Source organism: Parasteatoda tepidariorum, chromosome X2, assembly GCF_043381705.1.
Source record: "Parasteatoda tepidariorum isolate YZ-2023 chromosome X2, CAS_Ptep_4.0, whole genome shotgun sequence".
NCBI classification, from domain to species: domain Eukaryota; kingdom Metazoa; phylum Arthropoda; class Arachnida; order Araneae; family Theridiidae; genus Parasteatoda; species Parasteatoda tepidariorum.
In genome coordinates this window covers 6,348,700-6,374,669 of record NC_092215.1, presented here as the reverse complement: position 1 = coordinate 6,374,669, position 25,970 = coordinate 6,348,700, and the positions used below count along the sequence as shown (strand labels likewise).

The 25,970-nt window shown below is 27.2% G+C and overlaps 1 protein-coding gene across 5 annotated transcripts in view; it reads left to right on the top strand.

The window, feature by feature from the left end:
* Positions 1–25,970, top strand: part of LOC107455527 (testis-expressed protein 9) — a 74,929-nt gene that overhangs the window by 17,563 nt on the left and 31,396 nt on the right. For 2 of the 5 annotated variants that reach the window (XM_016073127.3, XM_071188376.1), the window contains 2 exons: positions 20,782–20,893; positions 25,341–25,448. In XM_016073127.3, coding sequence (XP_015928613.1) covers positions 25,348–25,448 — 101 coding nt within the window. In that variant the 5' untranslated portion in view covers positions 20,782–20,893; positions 25,341–25,347. Of the gene's footprint in view, positions 1–6,227; positions 6,310–20,358; positions 20,510–20,781; positions 20,926–25,340; positions 25,449–25,970 lie in introns of those variants that run through there. The other 3 variants (XM_071188375.1, XM_016073128.3, XM_016073126.4) reach the window with 3 other exon arrangements.

Genomic DNA, 25,970 nt, shown 5'->3' with positions numbered 1-25,970 from the left:
AATAAAAAATTTTTCAAACTACTTTTTTGAAATTTATATTTTAATACCAATATAATTTCGATAATCTAACAAATTTTTAAAATAATTATTAGACTTTTTTTAATAATTAAAAAATACCAAATTATATTTTTGCTTGTAATTAAAGCATCATAAAAAATATAAAAAACTGGACACCGGTGTCCCTTTCGCGTCAAAGGGTTAACTAATTATAATTAAATGAATAAAACTTTAAACTATATATTTATTCAAAATATAAGTAATGAAAATAATTTCTCTTTGCCACAGCAATTTGTAAAATAAATTTAAAGAGAAAGACTTTTTAAACTTTAAAAATTTTGTAAATTTTTAAAGTGTTATGAATATTGTATCGTTAATAGTTGTCAAAAATAAAAAAAAAGGTCAAAAATGCTTGTTTCACAGTAGTAAGCGAAGTATGAAAAAAGCATTGATGACTTTTTTAGTGAACTGGAGCGAAAAGGATTTATGAATTGCTTTTGACAGTTTAATGGAAGTACTCAATGAAATGTCCTGCTCTTCTTACTATTGATTTGATATAGAAAAAAAGCTTCTCTTACGTGAATAATTCAATAAAACACTGAATTACAAATTGCAGCTATCAAAATGAAATAAATTCGATAGAACAGAAATGGATGACACGTTTTGAATCGATTGTGGTTGTGGGAAAATTAAACTATTTCTCTACTTGATTTTATGAGAAATAACATTATCTCTCTTCAAACTGGGACTGGGTTGCTATTTACTGTTGCCAAGTGCCCCGATTTTTTTTTTTTTGCAAAGAACGGCACAAGTCCTTTTTTTTTCTACTATACACATATTATTAGTTGATTTATACAGTATCAGATAGACGTTATAGTCTTAGAAATAATTTTTAAAAATTGCTCTTTTTTGTTAAAAAATTGCTTAAAAAAAACAAAGGACCCCACACATTTTGTATGGGAATTGGGTCCCATTCGATTTGGCTGAAATTTTGATACGTTGTAGTTGAAATCCTCCTGATCAAAATTTCTCTTGGGTCAGATGTTAAAAAATGAACAGAATTTGAGATACGGGGCTTTGAAAATTAATCATTTGATCTTTCATCTGAGTACAGTGTACAGAAATGATTCTTAAAACCTAGGTGAAATGGAAGCATAACACTCCGTCGTATCTTAAAATTTGATAACTTTGCAATGGACCCATTTGGATTTATGATCAGAAGGACTATAATTGGGGCATATGAAAATTTCAACCAAATCGACTGGGACCCAATTCCGATATAAAATGTAAAGGGGTCTTATTTAACAAAACAAAAAAAATCATCTAAAAAGAGCAATTTTAACAAATTATTTCTAAGACTATAACATCTATGTGATGCTGTATGTGCTGTCCCTTCATTACAAGCAATAATTACGAATATTACATAAAAATAACATCACAAAAAGAGCAGTAAAAATAGCGGTCAAACTTTTTAGTAGGCAAGCTATGTATCTATGAACTAATATTTCTTTTCTAAGTTTTGCATTTTTTATATATTATGGAATTTTATCTTTGTATAAAGAAATTGTATAAGTGTGCACAAAAATTTTTTCGATTCTCTTAAATAGTTCCGAAAATAAGAGGAAATATACAAAAGTGAAATTAACATAAAGGGTCTAAACATTAAACCGTTCTCTAACCTGAACTATGGAATCACAGCTTCTAGATTGCGACCAACCTCACCCCACCCCCCACATTTTGAGGATCAAGAGTCCAAATCCATTGAAAAAGAAGTATGTTTAGCAAAATACGCTCTTGTGTCTGATTTCGTAACTTAAAATATTCACTGCACTAATTAATTGCAGACGTGTTTTGTACAATTGTATATACGATGGTTGATGAATTTACATAGAAAAAAAAGAGTAAAAAAAAGGCTTTCACGAGCGAAAATGAAAGTAATGCAGATGTTTTTTTCAACTTATGAAAATGTGAACATATACAAAGATTAATATTTAACTCTTTTCACTAGCCAGAGATAATTTGAGATTGCAACCTGATTATGAATTAAATATTTTTTACAGATAAAAAATTAAACTTTCAACTTAGAACTTGTGTATAATGTTTTGTTTTAGTTCCTTGTATTTGTTAATGAAATAAAAATATACGTTTACTTTTTGCATTTTTTTTCCAAAAAAAATTGGTTAGGGAAGCTGCTGAAATCCGATCATTAGATCAAAATTTATTCAGGATGTTCCATTTTTTTTTCTGCACTGTACATCAATGTAACTACTGCACAAGTTATTGTGAGTTAGTCTAATTGCATAGTTCATGTCAATCTTAGTGAAATTGCTGATAAAAAAAACATATTTTTCGATCTAAAGAAAAAATAACAGGAATAAAAAAATAGTATAAAGGTATTTAATGTTAATGACAAGCACATCACGATTATTCTTTGTAATCAGTCCCGCAGTGGATTGAACGTTAAAACACGATTCCCAGCAGATCACCGAAGTCAAGCATCACTGGCTGCGGTCAATGTGTGTGTGGGGGTGACCTCTTGGATCAGTCTGCGTAGAGACCGAGGGTATGCGGTATTGGTTATCGTTAAACTGTTCTACCGTAAAGTGCTCGATTTCGCGTGCAGGTCGTCGGGCTACCAAAGCGGGAGTTCCATCCTCTCTGCAGAGGATCAAAATTGTGATGGCATGTCTTCGGATCATCCTCAGGGATGTTTCCCAGACCGTCGCCAATAGCCCATTGTACAGCTCTAGTGCGACGTAAATCAACTACAACAACAATATTCCTTGTTATCGAATATTGCGTAACAAGTTCTTGAAAATAACGAGAAAATCAATTCGGCTTTGTTGAAAGAGCCTATAATATTCAAAACTGTACATCTAAATTGTTTTTCGTATTTTATATAAAGTTTTGTAAGTTCATTTTACAAATATAAAACAAATATTTTTATTTAGTAACTGTTCACAAGTGTGTTATATAACTATACATAGTTACGCTCTTCCTAAAACAGTGCGAGAATTTAAATTTCTCATAATATTTGAATTATTTAAAATTGTTCGAATTTATCGAAAAATAACATGGCCAAAAATAAAGCCAACACCCCATAATCAATATTAAGTGTGAAAAAATTTTGGCGATCTCGAATCGCCAACAAAACTGTGAGAATTATTATAACCATGTGACTGAAACATATTTGTTGTAAGAAGTTAATAATAAAGAGTAATAAATAAATTTTTGTTTCCGATTAAGAATTACATTAGTATTAAAATAAAAAGTTAGCCGTTACAATGATCTATGAGAAAAGAATAAAATATTTTATGTTCGCTTTTAATAAAAATTAACTAATTGATTTAATTTAAATGTAATTCGATTCATAATTATTAAAAAAGTAAGTTTGAGTAATTAAAGAAATTTTAAAAGTTAGGTAATATGTATGTAATGCCATTAGTGGCATTACACTAATGTCATTTATATTACATAAAAAGGAATGTTTTTCTTTTGTTAGAATAAACTGACTCACATTGTAACATAAAATACACAAATCAAACTCTGCTCTCTTGAAAAACCGATAATTTCGCTAGCAATTTGTGCTTTCGATAATGTCAAAATAGTTAGGGCTCTATTAATTATGTGAAATTACTACTAAAGTAACGTGATAATTTTTTTAAATTATGCGAACAGACGGTTTAGAAAGCAACTAAAACACGAGAAACAAACGTAATTTGAAAAGAAAAAAACTTTTAATTTCTTTTGTTTTAATTACAATTTTTCAGTTATTTAAAATTTAAGGATTTAAGTAAGTTTTCTTACATCTAAATGAAACATCACAGCAATTATCAACGTTTATTAAAGTGATGTGAAGTTAATTCAGAAGCATCAACATTCCTTCAAATATAGAAGATAAACATTCCCTTCAAATTTTATCTTTGTTAAGTCAGTTATAACAGGATCTTTCACAGTCTACTGAATTGAACAGCACTTGCCCTGTTTCTTTTATAAATTCTGAAAATCTTCTTGAAAGTATCTTTGTATTTCAGAACCTGGAATATTGTTTAACACATTCTTTGCATGCAGGGCTACACGAGTTTTGTAGAAAGATTACTCACTCATGAAATTTTTTGAATTCATTTGTCGTCACGTCATCAATATTAAAGTTGCCCACTTGCTTTGGATCAAAAAACTTGAGCAGCTTTCATGAATTTTACAGCTGGTTAACAAAACTTGGGCTCGTGTTTGGCCGCGTAGAATTGAAAACGAAGAATGAAGTTGATTGGGGAAAAACACGCGTAAATAAAAGTTAATCTGGTAAAAGATATTTTTCCTAAAAATAAAAATTACTTGGACATTAGGCGGTTATGCGATGAGTTATAAATTATGCAATTTGTCGCATCTTTCGCGCAGTTTATAGGGCTCTAGCTGCACAGTCGCTGATCAAATTATTAAACGCACTATAAGATTCTATGTAAAATCTTAATTATCAGGTGATACTATACAGCTTTGTTTTTACGCAGCTGAAACCGGTTTGCACTTGTTTACGATAGTGCATCAATTGCTTAAATTAGACGATATATAATATAAATTGCCGATCGAGTAAATTAAACGATATATTATATAAATATGGAATATTTATTATATCAAGCATTGTATATTATAATAATTAGATCAAATTATTAGACGCACTGTAGTTTTTAAATAATTACACGATTTGTGCGAGTTTATAAACAGTACTTTTATGTTTAAACCTACATATAATGGGTTTTTATTTTTTATATACTTATATACTTCCTATTTGTATTTATTTTTAACGTATCGCATTACAATGTTAATCAACTAATACAAAAGCGTAAACAAATGCAGACCGAATGTTTCATCCTAGTAAAAACAATACAGTATTGCCTGATAATAATTTTGCATAGAATCTTATAGCTCGTCTAATAATATGGTCAGGGACTATATTTCAAATTCAATGTAAAAATTTATTTTTAAATATTGAAATTTATGTGTAAGTAAGATGTCGTCTTTTGGGTAAGAATTTGAAGAATGAGTAGCATAGAGAAAGTGGTTTAAGAGAAATCCATTGACTAAAAAATTATAAAGTGTTTGTTTTTCTTTTTAACGAAGCGAAACAAAATTAACCCATGATTTATCATTTAGTTTGTTTATTTTTTGCTCTGAAATATATTAGTTTTCTCTGGAATAAATAGTTTACAGCGCAATATTTTCTACGCTCTGACATTTGAAACGATTTGAAATGTCTTGACAGTATTTCAGAAACACAAATAATAAAAGTGATAATTATAAACTCTTTTGTAAATGGCAAATGTTATGTATAGTTCGTTCACCAGGAGTTGGCACTTGGCTCCGCCTTCATCACGTGGCATCCGACGATACTATTTCGCTATTTTTGGGTGAAGGTTGTGAACAATCCTGAACGAGGTTGCTATTTGGCGATCGTATGGCAATAATATTTATTTCACAATCTTTACTTGCCTTTTTTTAACATTAAATATTTCATAAATTTAATGATATTTCCCTCTTTTGAGTTAATAGTTTGTCCTTTTTGAGACATTTTGCTGCAATACATTTAATTAGCTAGAGTAACGAAAGGTGTAATAGCAGATGATAAATCTAAGTAAATGACTGAAAAAAAATTAACTGTTTGCTTTTGGCGCGCAGTAAGGGTTGTCTCAATTTCAAGCGCGGTGACGTTTCTCCTCTTACTCCATGTCCTTAAATGAACTCTTCGTCAAAGGAGGTGGAGCCAAGTGCCAACTCCTGATGAACGAACTATGTTTATTCAAAATTCGTGCTGCTTGGATTTACAACAAATTATAACTATAATAAAAGAAATTGATTTTTATAGGCGTGAACACAATAAAAAATTGTTTTAGATTTCAGATCAATAAAATCACGACGTTTTAAAAAAATGTCGATTGATTTTCTTTATTTCTAACTTTGATTTACTATAACATATGAAATAAATAAATTATCTAAGTTCTTATAATCTTTGCAATGTTTTGGTAGCATGAATGTCATACATGTATATTCGCTTTCATGAATTCAAAAAATAAAACAATCTTTGAACGACATGCTTAATCAGCAAAGCTATAATTTGGATCAACTTTTTTAATTACTCAAATAGAAGAGAAGGTTGATGTTTTCATTTTCTTTAATAAATAAATTAAGCGAAAAATTGGGAAATAAAAATGTAAACTTTAAATTTTGAATTCTAGGGTCTGAAAATAACCCCAGGTATAACAAATATTGTCAACTAAAGGAAAACTTAATCTCGCATTTGGGCTTCAGAAGACAAGGGTAATATTTTTTTCGATCCAAGAAAAATGTGAGCTTTATGAAAAGTTAATATTTTAAACACCTTTTTAACGAAAAAAGAAAAGCTTGCAATTAAGCGTAATTTGTCTAAACTATTACTTTCAGCCGTGGTGTCTCAAGAGATCGAGAGCTCGAATCTCAATGAAGTGATCTGGGTTCGAATCTCAGCGATGGCTAGTTGATACGAATTCTACACCCGGCTCACACCGATCACTGTGCTTACATGAAATATTCTCAGTGGTATGCGGATCACGGGTTCGAATCCTTTTGTCATCAACCTCGCCATGAGAGGCTTTCGTGGTTTCCTTCACCATGTAAGGCAAATGCGGGTTAGTTCCATCAAAAAGTCCGCCACGAAGACACATTTCTCTAAATACTTTGATCTAGTAGTTTTCTTGTGGTCTGGATCGGGTTCAACATTGCAAGGCTACGGAGTTAAACTTTAGTAGTCGTAAACTCACGATTGGGTCTATGCACAACAACAATTATTAATAAAAAAAGAAACTATTACAATTAGAGAGAAGAGAAAACTATTACTTTGGTTATTTGAAACAAAAGAAAAAAAAATTTTCATCACGCTGGCATAAAATGAAAAGTTATTAATTTTCTTTTTTTATTTGGCTAAATTTTTTTTTATTTGGTTCTTTTTTTATTCTTTGAATACATTCTGTGGCTGCAAAATGATAAGTAATGAACTCAAGGTTTTATAAAATAATAACCAATTTTTTTTTTCTCTTGACCCGTAACTTTTTTTTTAGTCTTTAACTGTCCCTGGAGTCATCTCTTAATAAAGGACAGGGGGAAAAAATATTCTTCGCGTGATTACTTGTGAATCAAATTTTGGCGAATCACTCCTCCCTGTGTCCAAAGAGCTTTTGAAAAGGCTTAAAAGTTTGGTATTTAATTATACAGCAATACAAAGAATGAAATCTCTGACTGATACAGAAGTAAATGGTCTTCAGAATTGTCGTAAAATGTGGCAACGTTAGTATCTTACACGGGTCGCCAACCGCATCTACTTAAAAAGCTCATTTTGTTCTGGCGATCGATGACCACTTCCTTACCAACGAAAAGGCACCCCCGCCCCCAGACCTCAACGTTAGCGGAATTGTAATTACCTCAGGTTTCGTGGAAGTTCTTTCGGATAGGAGGGTGGAACTTTATTATTATTTTTTGTTACTTTATCTAACTAGGGCACAGTTTAGGTGGCCTATGCAATTGTCAGTCTTAATGAGCCTATAGCGTGTGACGACCATCTCATGCGAGTTTCCGGACTCCAATGATTTTTACCAACTTCATCTGCATTGCCTAGATTTTGTTCCAAAACGGACCCAATGAGGAACCCAATCTCGCAGATTAATTTTCGCACTTTGGTAACGGAATCCCCCTGATGAAACTTAATAAAGAATCTAGGCAAGAATCGAACAAAAGAGATGATATGTCTGGGAATTGCTTTTAAATAGAATGCTATTGTATATGAGATAATCAAATGGAAATGTTTTTCTGAAATAAAATGCAAGCAGCTCGAAATTTACATAATGGTTAATGGTAGTAGTATGATTAAAATTAAAACTGTTTAGCTAAATTGCAATGTGTATTTAACAAAATGAATTATTTTAATTAAGCGTATTAGTGTATTGTTAAAATTCAGAAATAAACAACGGTTGTATTATATATTAGACAAGGTTTTAAAGAAATTGTTAGGTTTGTCCATTCAAATGCTTTGAATAGTTCATTGGAAGTCACAATTATATTTCATAAGATTATATAGTTTATTGTGATGGAAAAATATTATTTTGCGTAATTTTTTAAAAAAAATCTGAATCATAATAATTAATTGCATAGTAATTAAATAGAGCATATAATTGAGTAGAGCAAGCATTTAATAAAAAATATAATTGCATGAAACATTTATCATTGATCGAAATTTATATTTGTTGTAAAAAAAGGTAAACAGCGAGAGGTTTTCAAGCTGAAAAACTGCAAATAACGCAATATTTAGTGATTGACATGATTGAAATTTAAGAAAAATATTAGATAAATAAAAATGTCTTTTGTTAAGCTTCAATACACAATACACATTTAACAAAATTATTTTTGTTAATTCTATCGGGGTTGTGTAAAAATTAAGAAATAACCATTGTTTTATGCTATGGAAACTGTTTTAAATAAAGCTAATTGTTAGTCTTCTCTTTTATGTTTTTAACAAATTTATTTAAATTAGCTTGATTAAGTTTTATAATCTAATATAAATTCATAGAAATATTATGTTTTCGGTTTGATGTAAGAGAATATTATTTTAATTTTCGTGAAACAAATTTTTTTGTGTTTTTCTCTTCCTAATTTAGAACTATTGGTTACGTAATCATGGAATAGAACATATTTTTTCATTGTAATAACATTAAAATAATATTTTGTGCAAATAGGGTAATAGTTTATTAAAATTATTATTAAAATATTGACAATTATGTGAGAAATTTCCTTTTTTTTGAAAAATTAAATTTTGATCAGTTATTTTTTAATATTTTTTTTATTTGGACTAAAATCGCTAAAATAAGTCCGTAAACTAAATATTATAAACGTGGTAAATTATTGTACTAACTTTATATAGTTATCATTGCTTACATCTTTTGTCCTTCAGGTTTCTTTAAAATGATTTTAATAGAAAGAAGAGAATTCAAATGATAAATCCTAAGAATTTGCCATTGGTAAAGATAAGGTATACCTATTTGAAAATTAGCATCACGAATTACTTGGTTTTATTATTCCACATTATCAAATCAACGCAGTGATTATTAAAAAAAAATTTTTTTTTGTAAGTTGCCTACATTTACGTAAATTCTTTCCTGAAGTTAAATTTTTCTTTGCTTAATTTTAAGCTCATTTTACTTAAAACTTAATTTTATAGTTTTTCTAATTTACCGAAATAAATTATTATTTTTTTCTTATAGATTTGAAAAAGACTATATGTAGTTGATGTTTGACTTCTAAGTGAAGAGAAAAAAAATCAATCATTGTTAATTTGTTGTATTAATTACTGTTTGAGTTCAAAATTGTTTTTGAAACTTTTGGCATCTAAACTTTTTTCACTGCTTAATCTTTAAGCAAGCGTACCACTATACACACTATTGTCAAAATTAATTTTTAAAAAGTATAATTATTGAAACCATATTATAATAAAGTTAAGGTTAATAATTACAATTTTATCACCCGCGTTCTATAATGGATTTGCGTATACGTATGTTCAATTTCATACCACTGTAATTTTTTAACCAGTCTAAAAAGGCACGGGAACTCGTCTACAATTAACCATACAATTGATTTAAACAGTTTTATTTAATAAGTAGTCTATCTGGTTTAAAAATACAAAACTAAATTCATTGCTATTGCATCGTTCCCGTACGCACGCCTACTGGAAAATTCAATTTTGATAAAAAAATAAATAAAAAAAATCAAAGCTTTAAGATTTTAACTTCAATTGTTTGCATATTAATAAGTACTATTGAACTATAGTGGGTACACTAATTTTCTTGTTTTTCGTTAATATGAAAAATTCACAATTATATGTATGTAATTAAAAAAATATACTAAAAAATCTAATATAGTTTTTAAATTTTAGTTTTAAGTTACACAAATATTTTTATTTTTGATGTAAGGCGAAAATAAAAGGGCAAAATATTGAGTAAAATTTCTGGAGCAAAATATTAAACAAAATTCTAGAACGGTGAATTCTGAAACTATTTTAATCACTCTATTATTAATAATATATTTTTTTAATCCATTAGGATTTTTAAAACCTTTAATTAAATGTTAACATTTAAAACCTAAAATAAAATAAGTTGAAAATTTAAAGGAAAATGTCCCGTAATACAACACATGAACTATAAAATGAAAATTCGGGGTTTTTTTTGTAAATCATTTTAATACTAGAAAAACAAGGCAATATTTTTACTATAAGTGGCTATAATATTTCTTTAACTGTTCTAAGAATATATTATAAGCTTATAAGAATTATTTGTTTGACATAAACTATTTCAAAATGTAAGTTTTTCCCTTTTTTAAAATTTTTTTGCTAGAAACACGTAATAAACATTTAGTTGGTAATGTAGCCATTTTAAAAAAGACAGTCCCTTTAATTACATCGTTTTAAAGGTTAAAAGATTACCTATATTTCTTTATTATCGTTACTCTGAGCTTTATGAATTTATAAACGTTGTGATAGCTTTTGTGTGCCCATGTCAAGCTTGCTCCCCACCACATCCTTCAGAGAACCTTTCTCACCTCGCAAAAAACTAAATATACTTTAAATGCAAATACTTTATAATAAATATACTTTAAAATGATGCAAATATTATAGAAATATTTATTTATTTATTTTGAAAAAACGAAAAAGACATTTTATCTTTGGGAATGTTTTTGTATTTTCACCCCCGGCTTGAAAGTGGCTATTCAAAATCCCTTCAAAATGCCTGTTAATTTATTAATAAATAAGCTAATTATCTAATTTGTATTCATCAATTTCTTTTAACATAGATAATTCTAAAAATGAATTTTTTTTCTTAGAATCTCACATAATATTGAATTTTGATTATTCTTTTTTTTTTTTTTAACATCTTGCATTGTGTCCCAAGTTTCATAAATTTTTTTATTTTTTCAAATAATTCAAAAGCAGTCTGATTTGTAAATATAATTTTCATGTTCACGGTATTTAATATTAATGTTTAAAATATTATTGCATTGATATGTTAGTAGTAGAAATAAAGGCGAACTTAAAATTACTTACGATCTATACAAATTTTCCTCTTTTTAAACAACGAGACTCCTACAATAGCCAGATTTAAGAGAAAAAAAGAAAAAGAGGTAGTGGTAGGTAACTTAAACTCTTTCAGACATTTTAATCAATTAATGGCACCGTTTTTTTCCCTAGAAAAATGACTACTATTCATTAATTTATTTTATTTTACGTCTCTAAAGGATATGCATTTATGATATTTTCGAATAAATTATTCTCTTAAAGAATTTTGTAGCGTGTTCTGCGTAAAACAGTAGAACGAACGATAATATTTCTTTTCATTTTATCTCCTTCAGTGAAAATGTTATTTAACACTAAACATACCAACACTTCATGTATACCTGTTTCAACCATAGCCATAGTCGGACTTTGTTTCTTGATTGAATGTATGAAAGATGGATGTTAGGAAGGAAATAAACTAAAAATACTTTATTATAACTAAGCAAAATTGTATAATACCAATTTTCATGTATTTCAATAAAAAGAATAAGAATTTTTAATTCATTGCTCAAAGCATTTTTTATATATACAGGATGTTTCCATTGTACATTTTCCGCAAACTGTACATTTCTTCTAATTATTATTATTTCTATAATTCTTATAATTATTATTATTTCTATAATTCTTATAATTAATATTATTTCTTTTAAGAACTTGTGGTGTCTTGATTGTTTCAATATTTTTCTGTGTAAAAACTAACAGTTGGAAATGAAGTAAAGCTACAAAATAAAATATAAGCTACTTACCAAAACATTTAGTTTTTATCACTTTTTCTTACACAAAAAAGCCAATCTAAAATTTTGGTATTTTCTTGAAATTTGAATTCACAGTTATTCTGATTGAACTAACTACGCAACAGTCTTTGCAGAAATGTGCAATCGAATGCAATACGTTGAACTCTCATTGCATCGTAATTTCTGATCCGATAACCTAATAAAGCAATGAATTGTTCTCCCGGTCAAGTGACCGGTTGTGGTAGAAGTAGGTATACGACAAGTATTATTCGAAGCAAATAAAATATAAAAAAAATACAATATTAACTGCATATAATTGTTAGAAAAAGTCATGAAGTCAAATGTGCAAAAACGATAAGATGATAAGCGCATTTTCGGTGCAAAAGTTCTTAAATGGTCATTTGACCGGTTGTGGTATGTTTAGAAGCACTGAGAAGAAACAATTTCATATGTATAGACAAAGTAAACTTATACGTCAAATTTCAATAAAAAAATTTTTTTGCATAGTAGAGAGCTCTTTCAGTAAAACTAAACAACATATGTGTTATATGAAGAGAAAAACCACGCAATCCTATCACGATTTGCCTCATCATTCATAATATAGCTCATCAGGATTTGTGCTATTGTTTGAGCTATCCCGTCGTCCTACATGAAGAATTTTACTCTGCCACTTTAAAAATCAAATCAAAATAAATTATTAAATACAGTTAACATTAGTATTCATATGGAGGATGTGGACGTAAGAAACTAATTTTTTTTTTTTATCTTATGTTTTCTTACTACCGTCTCTGGCCAAATTATTATACGCACTCTAAGATTCTATGTAAAATCCTAATTTATCATTATATACTATACAGCTTTATTGTTTTTACGGGACTGAGACCGTTTGAATTAGTTTGCGTTTGTGTAAAAAGTGATTAAATTAGGCGATTGTAGCGTATATACCTCTACAAAATTACAATTACAATTCACTAGTATATAAGACATGTTAACTCGACTCTATGTCGGGGTACCTTTTCATAGATGACGGTTGACATGGTCTGTAACTACTCTCCCCACATTGGTGACCCGGACGTGATGTGAACACGCCCACCTTGGCAAAAACGCCCACTTTGATCTGGATACGCCTACTTCGTTGGATTGTCCACATTGAACAGTTGACTTGCTACTTGTGACTGCATCATTATCCACCTCCTCACGCAGTTGCTNGTTTATATACATTGCACGAGTACAATACATTTAAACATAAACATGATGGGTAGAATATTTATTATATCAAGCGTTATATTAGTATATTAAAATAATTAGATCAAATTATGAGACCCACTGTAACTTTTTAATTATTACATGATTTGCACGAGTTTATATACATTGCACGAGTACAATACATTTAAACATAAACATGATGGGTAGAATATTTATTATATCAAGCGTTATATTAGTATATAATAATAATTAGATCAAATTATTAGACGCACTGTATTTTTTTTAATAATTACATGCTTTGTACGATTTTATATGCTATACTTTTAAATTTAAACATACATGCAATGGATTTTTATTCGGGAGATTTTTTATATACTTATATACTTTCTATTTGTATTTATTTTTAGCGTATTGCATTACAACCAATTGATACACGAACGTTAACGAGTGCAAAGTGGTTTCAGCCACGTAAAAACAATAAAGCTATATAGTATCATCTGATAATTAGGATTTTACATAGAATCTTATATTGCGTCTAATAATTTGGTCAGGGACTGAATAACGACTGAAATATTCAAATTAATTAAACAATTTTTTGAGAAGTTTTTAATTACAGTAGGGAACCGATTATCCGGGACGATCGGGACCATCGCTATTCCGGATAACTGATTTTTCCGGTTTTCTGAATCTCTACAAAAAGCCGTTTTTTTTATTGTTAAACCCAACTAAAAAAAAGAGAAAATATTTGGAAATAATCTTAAAAAGAAGAAAAAAACGATGAAGTAATACTCTAATGATTATTTCCAAAATGATGGCAAGGTAAACAAACATCTTTAAAAAAAGAACGAAAAATCCTGAAATCTTATGAGGAAAAACGCATTTTTTTAAAAAAAAATGGCTGGAAAATTTTTCGAATTTCGTTCCGGTTTTTTGATCTTCCGGTTTTCTGATTTCCGGATAACGGGTTCTGTACTGTAATAATAAAATATCATTTTAAAATTTGAAGAAAAAAATTTAAAAATAGCGCAAGGTATGAGTATTTAAAGTAAACCTTTGTCCTGTGCGGAAAAAATTAAAATAGTTCTTTTCATAAATTTTTGGTAACTTCTAAAAAACTCCAATTCGAATATCTTGAAAATTTAAAAAGTTTCTAGCAATTTTCTAAGTAGTTTTTGTTAATTTTAAATTACTCAAAAAGATTGGAATTTTATTGAATATTTATTACAAAATATATAAGGGTGATTCTTCGGAAACATGACAATTCGGAACAAAAAATTTCTTCAAATTTAAAGTCTTCAAAATAATCTAAACTTTTTTTTGTATATTTGTTTAGTTACATTTATTAATATCTTGCAGACAGAAATGTAGTTTATTGACATTTGCTCTAGAAAAAAAATAGAAATTCACCAAATTTTGAATGCTAGGAAAAGGACATATTAGCTTAGAAGTTAAAAAAACAGTCGTTTTAAGCTAATAGTAAGTAACTAAAGTTAAGTCTCTACGTTTGATGAACCATGAATTGCTTTAATTAATTCTTTTATCCACTGTAGAAAGAATCAAAAATATTTTTGTTTCTGATATGTATAGAATAAAATTGTGTATAATAATCAATCATTAAATAAAAAAATAACTTTGATTACATTCAAGCATATGACAATCTTACATAAACTTGATATTAGGTTAATATTTGCTTTCTCTCTTTACATTCAACTGTTTAAAAAAATTTCTGGTAACTGTTTCAATGTCCTGGCATTCATAAGCCAGGATAATGACAATTTGCCAATATATATATGTAACTTTAATTTAACATTTCGGCCTAAGATTCAGTAGAAAACAACAGGATTTCTTGAAATAACTCAGGTAAATCTATGTAGTTTGCTATTAATGATTTCAAGAAGACAAGAAAATTATTACATAAAAACCTACTCACCTTGAAAAATGCTTTGAAATGGGTTTTTAACCAGAAAGTTGGTTCTTTATTCATGCAATAAGACATGTTCAGATAGGATGGTATTCTAATCAATATATTAACATAGATATTGATTGCTGACGCTATCTATTTTGGTTATAAATCACTAAATAAAAGAAGCCAGGAAAATGACAGATTTTCTTGTGACAAACAAATTATTGACAGAAAAAATTATTTTCAACAAAATACCCTCTGCATATATTCTAGAAATGCTTACAACGATTGAGATAAAAACAAATTAGATATTGAAACATTTATGGGAAGTTTTGAAGCTAGTTAATATTGGAAATATTGTTTGTGACATAACAGGACAATGACATTTTGAAATTCAATTAAATTGTTTAAATATACAAAACAGTAAATGCTAGTACAAGATCATTTTAAAATACTAACAGCAATGCTATATTAAAATTTAAGAAAAAGAAGTTCTTTTAGTAGTATAGTATTAGAGCAAGAGACTGTAAATTGTCATATTTCGTGAGAATCACCGATAAACTTGAGACAAAATAAAAAAATAGGTAGTATATGAAAAAAATTTAATTTACTACCTATTTTTTCATTTTATTTTAATTACTTTTATTTTTAAAATTTTAAATACTTTGATTTCTAAATGAACTATTTTAATTGAAAATTTGAATGGTTTAAATTGAGTGTATCTCAGTAAAAACTGAACTCATTATTATTAAAACGAAAAACAAAATTTCTAATCATTAGAAGTTTCCAAAATTATATCGATTATATTATCGTTAAGGTAGTAATAAGATAAGCAGAAAATAAGCCTCTGTTTTTTTCTTTTCGTCTCCCATTTCTGGACTCAATATTATTATCATTAAAGAGAAAACATGGGGAAATTTTTTAAACTGAAAATACAATTTACTTATGAGAAAGTCTATTGAAATATGGAAAAAAATAATGTAAGCAGTGAAAAAAAATTTTTTTTTGAAATAAAAATAATTTCTTGTTATTTTTTACCCAAAGAAAGAAAGAAGAAAGTTAAAATCCACCTCTTTTCATCGGGAAAAAAAATCAAGAGTTAATGGGTGATATTGTTTGAATTTATATTTGCTTATGATTTCTAGTCTGGATTTGGTGGATCATAAAATTCCGAAACTTGTCTTTAGGAAGACTCTAGACTATAAGAAACTCTTAAATTATTAAAAAAAAAATTCTAATCAAATAAGAATCTCCATTTTTTTCATAAATTTAAGTATTTTTATTTTATTACGATACACATATTAGAGCTGTTATGATGCAATTTTCATTAAAGATAGAAATGAATGTTAAATGAAGAAAAAGTGACGTATGGGGATAACGAGAGTTGAAGACGATAACGAGAGTTGAAGATGAGAGTTACGTTATAATAAGCTGAGAAAATATTAGGAGAATTTGATGTTAAAAAACACCTAGTACACATAAAAAAAATTGAATGAAGGTTTGAAATCAATAAATAAATCTAAATAAAAAATAAATTTAAAAAAATCTGGAATTCATAAAACAAATGTCCTGACAGAAAAAAGCGCTCCATAATCTTAAAAATTAAAAAAAAAGTACCTAAAATCTCAAAACACGCCCCATAAGCAGAAGATTACAAAAGTGTAGCAATGATTACGAATTGACATTTTTTAAGACATATAGACCCCTAACAAGCAATCTACTTTTTCATTTTGAAATCTATCATCAGCATATATTTCTTTCGAAAATAATTAGTGAAACCCCTTGACCGCCTTTATTCAGTTTCGGATCATTAAACTCTTCATAAGCCGGAATATTCATGTGAGAATAATAAGTGAAGCACATAACTATGAATATTATAATCAGTTAAGACCGCTTTATTTTAGGAAAGCATTAGGTAGATGTTTAAACAAATAGAATTCAAAAGCATTTGTTAGATTATTTATTTACAGTTATTAATTCCATTTATTTATTTTTTTATCCACATCTTTTTCATTTATTTAAAGGAATGAATTGTTATTAATATATTTTTTTTAACAAAAGGTTAAATATTTTACATTAATGGGGATTTCTTGCTTAGCAAATAAAATGAAACATTTGCTTTTTGTTTGCTTGTTTGTGTGCTGATGATGGTGTTTCTAAAAAAAAAAAAAATTGCCATTTATACTTTCTATACAAAATATCTTTTATTTCATAACCATCGTTAAACAGTTGACACAATTTTGGCTACTAATGCTCAACTCCACAGTCTTTTAATTTTGAATCCAATCCAGAAGACAAGGAACTCCTGGATCTAGTATTGGAAGAAATTATCCTTCGTGTATGATTTGTTTGATGGAAGTAACCTATATTTGTGTAACATGGAGAGGAAAACCACGGAAACCTACCACGGTTAGCCTAAACGGCAACGTCTACCACTGAGAATGCTTTTGAGTCAGTACTGTAGTCGGTGCGAGCCGGTTGCAGAATTCGTATCAACCAGCCATAGGTCGAAGGTGAGCTGTCTATCCTCTAAGCCATAAAGGCTCTTAAAGTTAGTTATCAAAGTTTGCTCAAATTATAAATTACAATTAATGTGTCCAAAAACTGTACTAATATGCCTTGTTGTATTCGCCGACAAAAATTTAAAAAAATAATAATTATAAATAAGTGAAACAAAATGGTTGTAAATTAATATAGAAAGCTTGAAAAAAGCTTTTACGAAATCTATTAAATCACTATTGAGAAAATCGAGGTTGAAAACCTTTCTGATTATCGGAGACTATTGAAAGCATGAGATGAAATGCCACTGCTAGAAATATTTCATACTGAAATAAAATTGGTTTGAATATTTTTAATCTCATATCCTTCAATAGTCAAATCATCATTTTTGACTAAGATTCTAAAATATATATATTAAGGAACACATTTTATTTAAAAGTGCTCGTGAAATAAAACTGTGAACAAAATGTGTGTATAAATGAAGAGGATCCGTCTCATAAGTGGTGAGCTCAATAATTTTTCAATCCGATTTATTTAAAAAAATTTATCAGTCAGTATAGTATCAATAAAATTTCTTTTTTTTTTTAAATTTTTTTAAAAAGTAAATAAAGGGATTATTAAACAAAAATCTTTTAAAAGTGGAGGTATATCATTTTTATTAATCAAAAACTATAAATGAAAAAAACAAAATTCCGAAGCGTAACGAATAGTTCATTAGTTACTTACATAATGTGAAGTTTTTCGTTAAATTGAAGATTATATACTTTTGGAAATTAGAGGGAAAAAAATATTATTTAGGGATAATATATGAAGAATCTTTGATGTACTATGGGGAAAATTATTGATCTTGTAGGTTTCTTTTTATCGAATTTATATATTCGAAGTTAGTTTCGTTTTTAAAGATAGTTGGTAGTTGTTTAATCCTCAATAGTTACTCACAGGTTAAAATGAGTTGAGTATAAAATACAATTAGGTGGGTAGCTGTTAAGGGTTAATAAAGCTTATCAAATGCATATGAATTTAATAAGCTTTATAAAACATTTGTTAACTTTTTTTCGTTTTTTAAGTAAATTCTAGTGATATAATTAAAAATTCAGGAAAGTAAAATTAGCAAACGAGAGCAAACTTTCGATTTGTTTTCTGACTAAACAATACGAACCATATTTTCCATGTAGCAATAACTCCGCTCTCCATAATTTGAGGATTAAGATTTCAAAATCTGAGAGAAAGGAATTACATTTATTCATTGAAAGATTTGTGTTTGTAATCATGAGATTAAAAGTTTATTTGGGGTGATATATTTTTAATATCATTTATTATTTTAGCTCACAATATATGTCCATATTTTTTTCTGGACCTTTGCTTATTTGTTTTTTAATTTTTCGTATGATAAAAAAATACATTTATCAGAACTTTTACAATTACTCAGAATCGTATAATAAGCTTACTTTTTAATCTTTTGAAGAATTTCAAATTTTTACATTGTTATTTATGTATATCTTTTATTCTTGTAACATAAAAGACGTAAAATTCAGAATTAGCAATACATTCAAATCTTATTTTGGCGAAATCTGAAATAGCGAAAATTTCAAAGTGATGAATATTTTTTGAACCCCCAAATGAATTTCCATCGAAACAATGTAATTAAAATACCGATATTACGAAATGGATTATCCGATTTAACGAAAGCGAAAATAAGCTACAATTCTCTTTTCTTTCCTGATTGGCACTTTTACCTTTCTCTAAAATACACAAAGAATGAAGCGTTGTTTTTTAATTTATACGGTTTCACGAACCTTGTCCAGTTTGGAAACTGTCTAGAGATATTTTAAGGCACAAGAAAATTTTTCGGATACTTTGAACATGTACATAATTTGTAATACCTAGAAGTTCTAAATCATTTGCACAGAAAAAAAATACGATTATATATTTATCTGATAGTAATTTTACTAAATTTATTGTTTGTTTTAATTTAATAACTTTGGTGAACTTTTTAAATATTGACATAAGTATTTTCCTAAATGTAGAGTACAAATATGAAAAAAACTGTTAAGTATTTATTATTTTTTTAATATGAAAATTCCTATTTAATAGAATAATTTTGGTTAATATAGAAATTCATAATATCGAAAATGCGAATTTTCATTATTCCACTGTGATTGTTTCAGTCCCTTAGTACTCGCTAAAACATGATTCGATTGTATAATATTTTATTATAGAAAATCTGATACTAAATGCTTAAAAGATAATCAAACAATTTTTAAGGTGTAATTGAAATCATTCTAGTAATATGAATAGTTAATTTTTGTTTCTCAAACGACATTAAACTAATACTACTAATAAAAAAAATCTCCACTCTATCTTCAAAAGATTTTATTAAAAAAAATGTACTTAAATAAAAGGAGGTTAAAATCTCAAGATTATCTAGATCAGGATAATTGTATAATTTTCCCACCTTTCCAGATAAGAAAATGAATTATTGCAAATAATGTCGCGTGAAATTAAAAATAAATGAGATTTTTTTTTGGTGATATTAAGAAAAAATATGAAATAGAAAGAAAAGGAAACAAAAGCGAAATTAAAAACTTAGATATGCATATATATGCACGTCATCTCAAAGGATCTCTCAGAAAAGTGGGCTGAACCAGATCACGACTAGTAGTTGGAAATCTTTCACGTCGACAGCATCATATGCGTGTCTGCACTTCCAGCGCTGCTATAACTTGAATGATCTCGGTTTTGTATAAACAATTGGAAATGGATTCTATAAAGAATTTTATAGAAGCCTAAAGAAGAATAAAGTGTTACATTTAATGTGGAATTTTTATTTTCTATTCGATATTGAAGTAGAAGTTCTTAAAATTCGAATAAAGTTGCTCTCATTTATGTTTTCACTCGCTGAAAGTGGCAACTGAAACTTAATGTCTGTTTCTATGGCAACTTGAAGAAAGCAAGTTTTACAAACACCGAAACAACAAATCATGTTATGTTTGATGCGCGATTGTTTCTAACTTTATGTTATTCTATAAACGAGATGAATTGTAAATTGTAAGTAGAATTAAAATGTTTTTATAGTATCTGCTAGTATTGGTCGGAAAATAATTGATTAACCAGTATTTGAGTGATATTTATGTTTAAAATCAAAAGAAAAAATTCCTTTTATATCTCTAAAAGAAAATCATGCCTACTGGCGAGTTTTATTTTTCATTAACAACATATTTCCAATAAATATTTTGATATGCTACTTCGCTTATTTTAATTAAAGTTTTTGTTAAAGATGTCTTTTTAATTTCCTAATTTTCTGCTCTCTTCAATTTTAGGGAATCAACATATGTAGTTACGAATAATTAATGATGACCTCATTTGCCGTTTAAACTCGTGTATTGTTATAGAGAGTTTTTTGAAAAAAAGTTCTGATTAAATATAATTTAGGTAAGTTCGCAAGTTGTTTGGGCTTTGATGAAGTAAGTAAATTTTAATCTATTTATTGTCAGCACAAAAAGTTGTCAACTTTTTGAAAAAAATTTAATTTTTTATATGCTTTAACTATGAGTAAAAGTCACTTTTTACCCATAGCTTTTTACATTATTTCTTAAGATAGCGCGTTGTTTATTATTCATTTGGTATTAGAGACTAGTGGAGGAACAATATCATTATTTAAAAAATATTTGACATAATTTTAAAAGAAAAAAAGATCTCTAATGTATTTAGTAACACTTGAAAGAAATCTGTATTTTATTTGTTATTTAAACTTTCCTATTGCCACTAAATAACAAAGCAAATATAGTATAGCGAATGAAGAGTTTTATTTCAATGGTATCACCATCTTAATTTGTAACTTTTTTCTATAGTAAATTTCATTTATCTGCAATAGACATTGTTTATGTATATTATGTTTAATTTTAGATAATTTAACTCCACCTGTCATGGTATTTTGGTTGTCGATTCGGTTTGCATTAATTGTAAATGCTGCAGCTAATATAAGTTAAACAGGTTTTAAGAATTTTTTTTTTCATTTGTCAGCAAAAATAAACACTTCTCTAAACCTTTATTTTTAGATATATTTGAGGAAAAATAAAAAATATATACCTGATGAAGTGACAAAAATCAAAGGTTAATTTTTTAGTTATCTATTATATAATGTATAAGTTAATCATGTATACTATATATAAGAATAGTTTCAAATAAATATATACTACAGAGTGTTCCATATGCATAAAAAAGGGCTGGGTACTTCCTCACAGAAAAAGGCACTTTGAGTTTTGAAAGTACACTCACATAACACCATAAAAAATTATCAAAATGTGTTTTTTTATGTAATAACTGAATTTAATCCTCAAAATTTTTTAAATTCCCTCTTATAATATTTTACATGTTTATTTAAGAAAGTAATTCTCACTCAATATCAAAATAAGAAAAAAATTTGTCTTTTAGCTGCCTTTAATTATTTTTTTATAAACTACAATCTCTGTGCATAAAAAGAATAACCGAAAGTTTTTTAAAAAAAAGAATAAATAAAAAAGTAAACTAAAAAAAATTAATTGATGAACAACTTGATAGCTTTTTTCTACAATTTAAACTGAAAATTATAAGAAAAGGAAAATTTACAGGTGCATTTTTTTAAAAAAAAGTTTTTTAAAAAGCAATTCTAAAATTATTAATATGTCTCTTCTCTTTAAAAAAGAGATTTATTAAAATGTAACCAGTTGAAAATAATCCTAACTAAGTAAATATTTGTAATACATAGTAATCAGAACAAACCTATTAACACAAATAATTTTAGCAGTGTGTAATTATTATTTATGTGAATTATAACTGTTAATTAATTTTTAAAAAAAATGTAATACAAGTAAAAAGGCAGTGCTTTTAGGAGATGGTGGCTTTTGTTTTTTACAAAAAAAAAACAAAAAAAAAATGTGTGTTTATAATGATTTAAAGGCAGGCAGGGCAGGCCACTTTTTAAATACGCTTAAGGAGAACACTGTATACTGAATGTAGTTTTGAAACTACAGAAGAAATATATCATAAAAGAAAGAAGAATAAATTGCTTTTTAATGACATTTTTATTTATTTCTGTGAATAAATTCTTAACATGACTGCTATTGCCTCCTAGTGGGTCATGAAAACTTCTATGAAGGTGTTAGGACTTTCTATAGGATATGCAAAAACTTACAAAAAAAAAAAGCTTTTAAATATTGAATTTTACTGAAAAATTGATAATCATATTTTTTTGGATTGAGAAATCAGTACATATTTAATTCTCCATGAATTACTAGTCAGTAAATCAGATATTAATCCTGCAATTTGTAGAGAAAAAACTTATCTATATTAGGGTTTGAGTTACCCTTTGCTTGCTGTTTGCACAAAAAATGTTTCATGTTAAGAAGTTTAAAAGTTATTTTAAGCTATTATATATATATATATATAAAAATTTTTTTCATATGTAACGGCAACTTTTATTAAAAAAAATTCGAAAAAGAACTTAAAATAAAAAATTGTTGGCTGATAGGAATTTTCCATAACTTAACACTATGATTAAAAGTGTACCAAATCAAAAATAAAGAATGTAAAAGTAATACTTTTACATTCTTAAATATTAGTACTTGCAAAAGTAATACTTGCAAAGTGTGTGATAAATCACAAAGGCTAGGAGCCCATGATCTAAATGCTTGAAAGATATATTGATTTATCTTCCCTATCCTGCAATATCTGGTCTAAATATCAATAATTTATTTTTAAATAATAGTATTATCCTAGCTGTTAAGCTAAAAATTCTTTGCTTTGTAGTTAGTTGCAAACCCAGGCATTGTGGGGAACAGGGCATTCAGAACATGTGCCTCTCAAATAATTTTCTAAAACTGCAGAATTTTTCTGTTTTTTTCTTTTTATACTTCCAAAAATTTTTTTTTTAATTAAAATCTTTAGATGGTTTATTTCAAGAAATTTTTAAAATTTGAATAAAATGATTTCAATGAAATAAAATTTAAGAACTATTGTACAAAGTATTGAATAATTGTAGTTGTTCATAAAAGATTTCATGGATTCCTTTTAATTACCAATATTATTTGTGTTTGTTTTATTTGCAAAATAATTTTTTTTAATGATAAATAAGATACTGGATAAAAGTATAGGTGTTAAAAGACACAAAAGTTAAAATTTTTCCCTAAAAGATGGAAATAATACTAAGAAATAAATGCATGTCTCATCTAATTGCTTAGGGCCAACAAAATGTGCTAAAAATTTTAGGTTCTTCCAAATTTTCATGCACTTAAACAGTTTTAGTTCACAATTGCTCTGCTATAAATGGTTCTACTCTAATTTTCAACAGGGTATAAATGTTTTCTACAATGATTAAATGCAGTGCGTAACATAGAATTATTGGATAAATTTTTAAAGCTGACAATTAGATAACTGTAATAATATTTTAATCACTGTAACAAGTCCTTTTTTTCTTATTCAATGGTTCAATTGTTTCAGATGGGACAGACTTTGTCTTTCTCTAGTAGTTTTTTCAGACATTCCAACTTTTACAAACTGGTTTTAAATTTTTTACTTTTATGATAAGATCCCTTTCAGTAACCTTCATTGGGGTCTTCCTACTCTAACAAATGATAGTTCTTTCATTCATTTTGCAACTTTTGTTAGAGAATCATATTAATAAGTTTATATTTAGCTACTCATGATAACTAAATGAAATATATCGTTAAATTTCTATTTTTATTTTGGTTATTGTTCGATTATAATTTGTCTCAACCAAAGTAACTACATAAGAATTAATATTTTATTTAATTAATAATCTTAATTGCAAATTTTTTAATACATACAATAAGATGGTGCTATTCTGGGGGAGAATCATAGCAAATACTTCATGGCAAATTCTGTTTCACCTATAATTAGTAATTTAAAATTTAAAGCATGTAAATAAGTGAGTTCAAATTCACGACTATGTAACCCTGATTAATCCTTCCATAATTTGTTTGCATTTTGATATTTTAAAAAAAAAAAAAGCATTTGAAGCTTCATGGTTTACTTTTGATTTATTTGAACTCACATTTTTTCTATACTTTTTAATTTAAATTACTAATTTAGGTGAAACAGAATTTGCCATGATAGTTTTCTCATGTAGTATAGCGTAACTCTTAAACAGAAAAATTTTTGTTTTCTTTTTTTCGCTGTAGAGAAAGTTGTACTATTAGTATGACAAGTTACTTTTTCTGCCATGCAATAGAAAATCAACATAAGTCCCAAAAATTGGTAATTCAGATTTTCATGTATTTCACATATTTGTATAAGCTAAACATAGCAAAATAAATTTTTTTCAATAATCAATTTTTCCCCTCAGTTTTCTGAAGTTCAATTTCTAGCATTGATAGTATTACAGGGGGGAAAAGTTGTCAAGTTACTTTTTTCGAAATCTACCATGAAACACTTAAAAAATTTTTGTTCAATTGCATGGCTGTATTGCTTTTACTCATTTTTATTTTATTTGATGAAAATAAATAAAATAATTTGTTTTATTTACATTGATATTTTAAATTTAAATGAATTCTCTAAAAAAATTGTATAGTGCAAAGTTATTATAACTAATAACTCAATTATTTGTTATAGTTTCCCCCTAACTTTCATCATAATTTATGAAAGTAACTTGTAAAATCTCTTTTTCAGGAAAAATTTATTTTAGTGTAAATTAAATAAGCTTGAAAAATTAAACATTTTATGTTTATTTTTTCACTTTTATTTTAATGAATCAGATTGCTGTTGTTTGTTTATTTTAATTTATGCATATTGTAAAAACATATAATTTTCATTAAATGTAATTTACATTGAAATTAAAAATTAAGTTAATATTTAAATTAATGGAGATTTTTGCTTCATTTAGTAAAAAAATGAATGTTTCTGGAGCACGCCCTAAAAGGCACTCAAGAAATGATGATAATCAAAGTGATGGCAATGAAGGCTCTGATGGAAAGGATGATGATAGAAACCGGTTTGTATAAATGTGTCAACTGACATGGGAAAACAAGTTTTTGTTTTCTGTTTGTATCACTCTCATAAAAGTAAAAGAAATTAAAGTAAAGAATAAAATTTTTGAAATAGCTTAGTATTTACTGATATAAATAAATTAATTGAAATAAATTTTTTAATTATGTTTATATTCAAATTATGAATTTTTGCACTTAATTAAATTAAATTGCATAGTTTAGAAAATGTTTGTTGCGGTATAAAGTAAAATTATTTTATGAATCAGCATTCATCCTTTTTTTCAAAGTTTCCTCTAAGACTTATCTTTTGGTTCTTATTAATGTAAGTTATGGGGAATAAAAATTATTCAGAATAGTTTGAATGGTTAAATATATTTTTTCTTGTTGCTTGAAAGATTTTAATGGTTTTATTAAAATTTGATTCATAAAATCAAATTTTAATAGAACCATGGTTTTATTAAAATTTGCAATGAGATTAAATTAATTAATAATCAGCTTTGTACAATTGATTCTTTTTTTCAAATTCT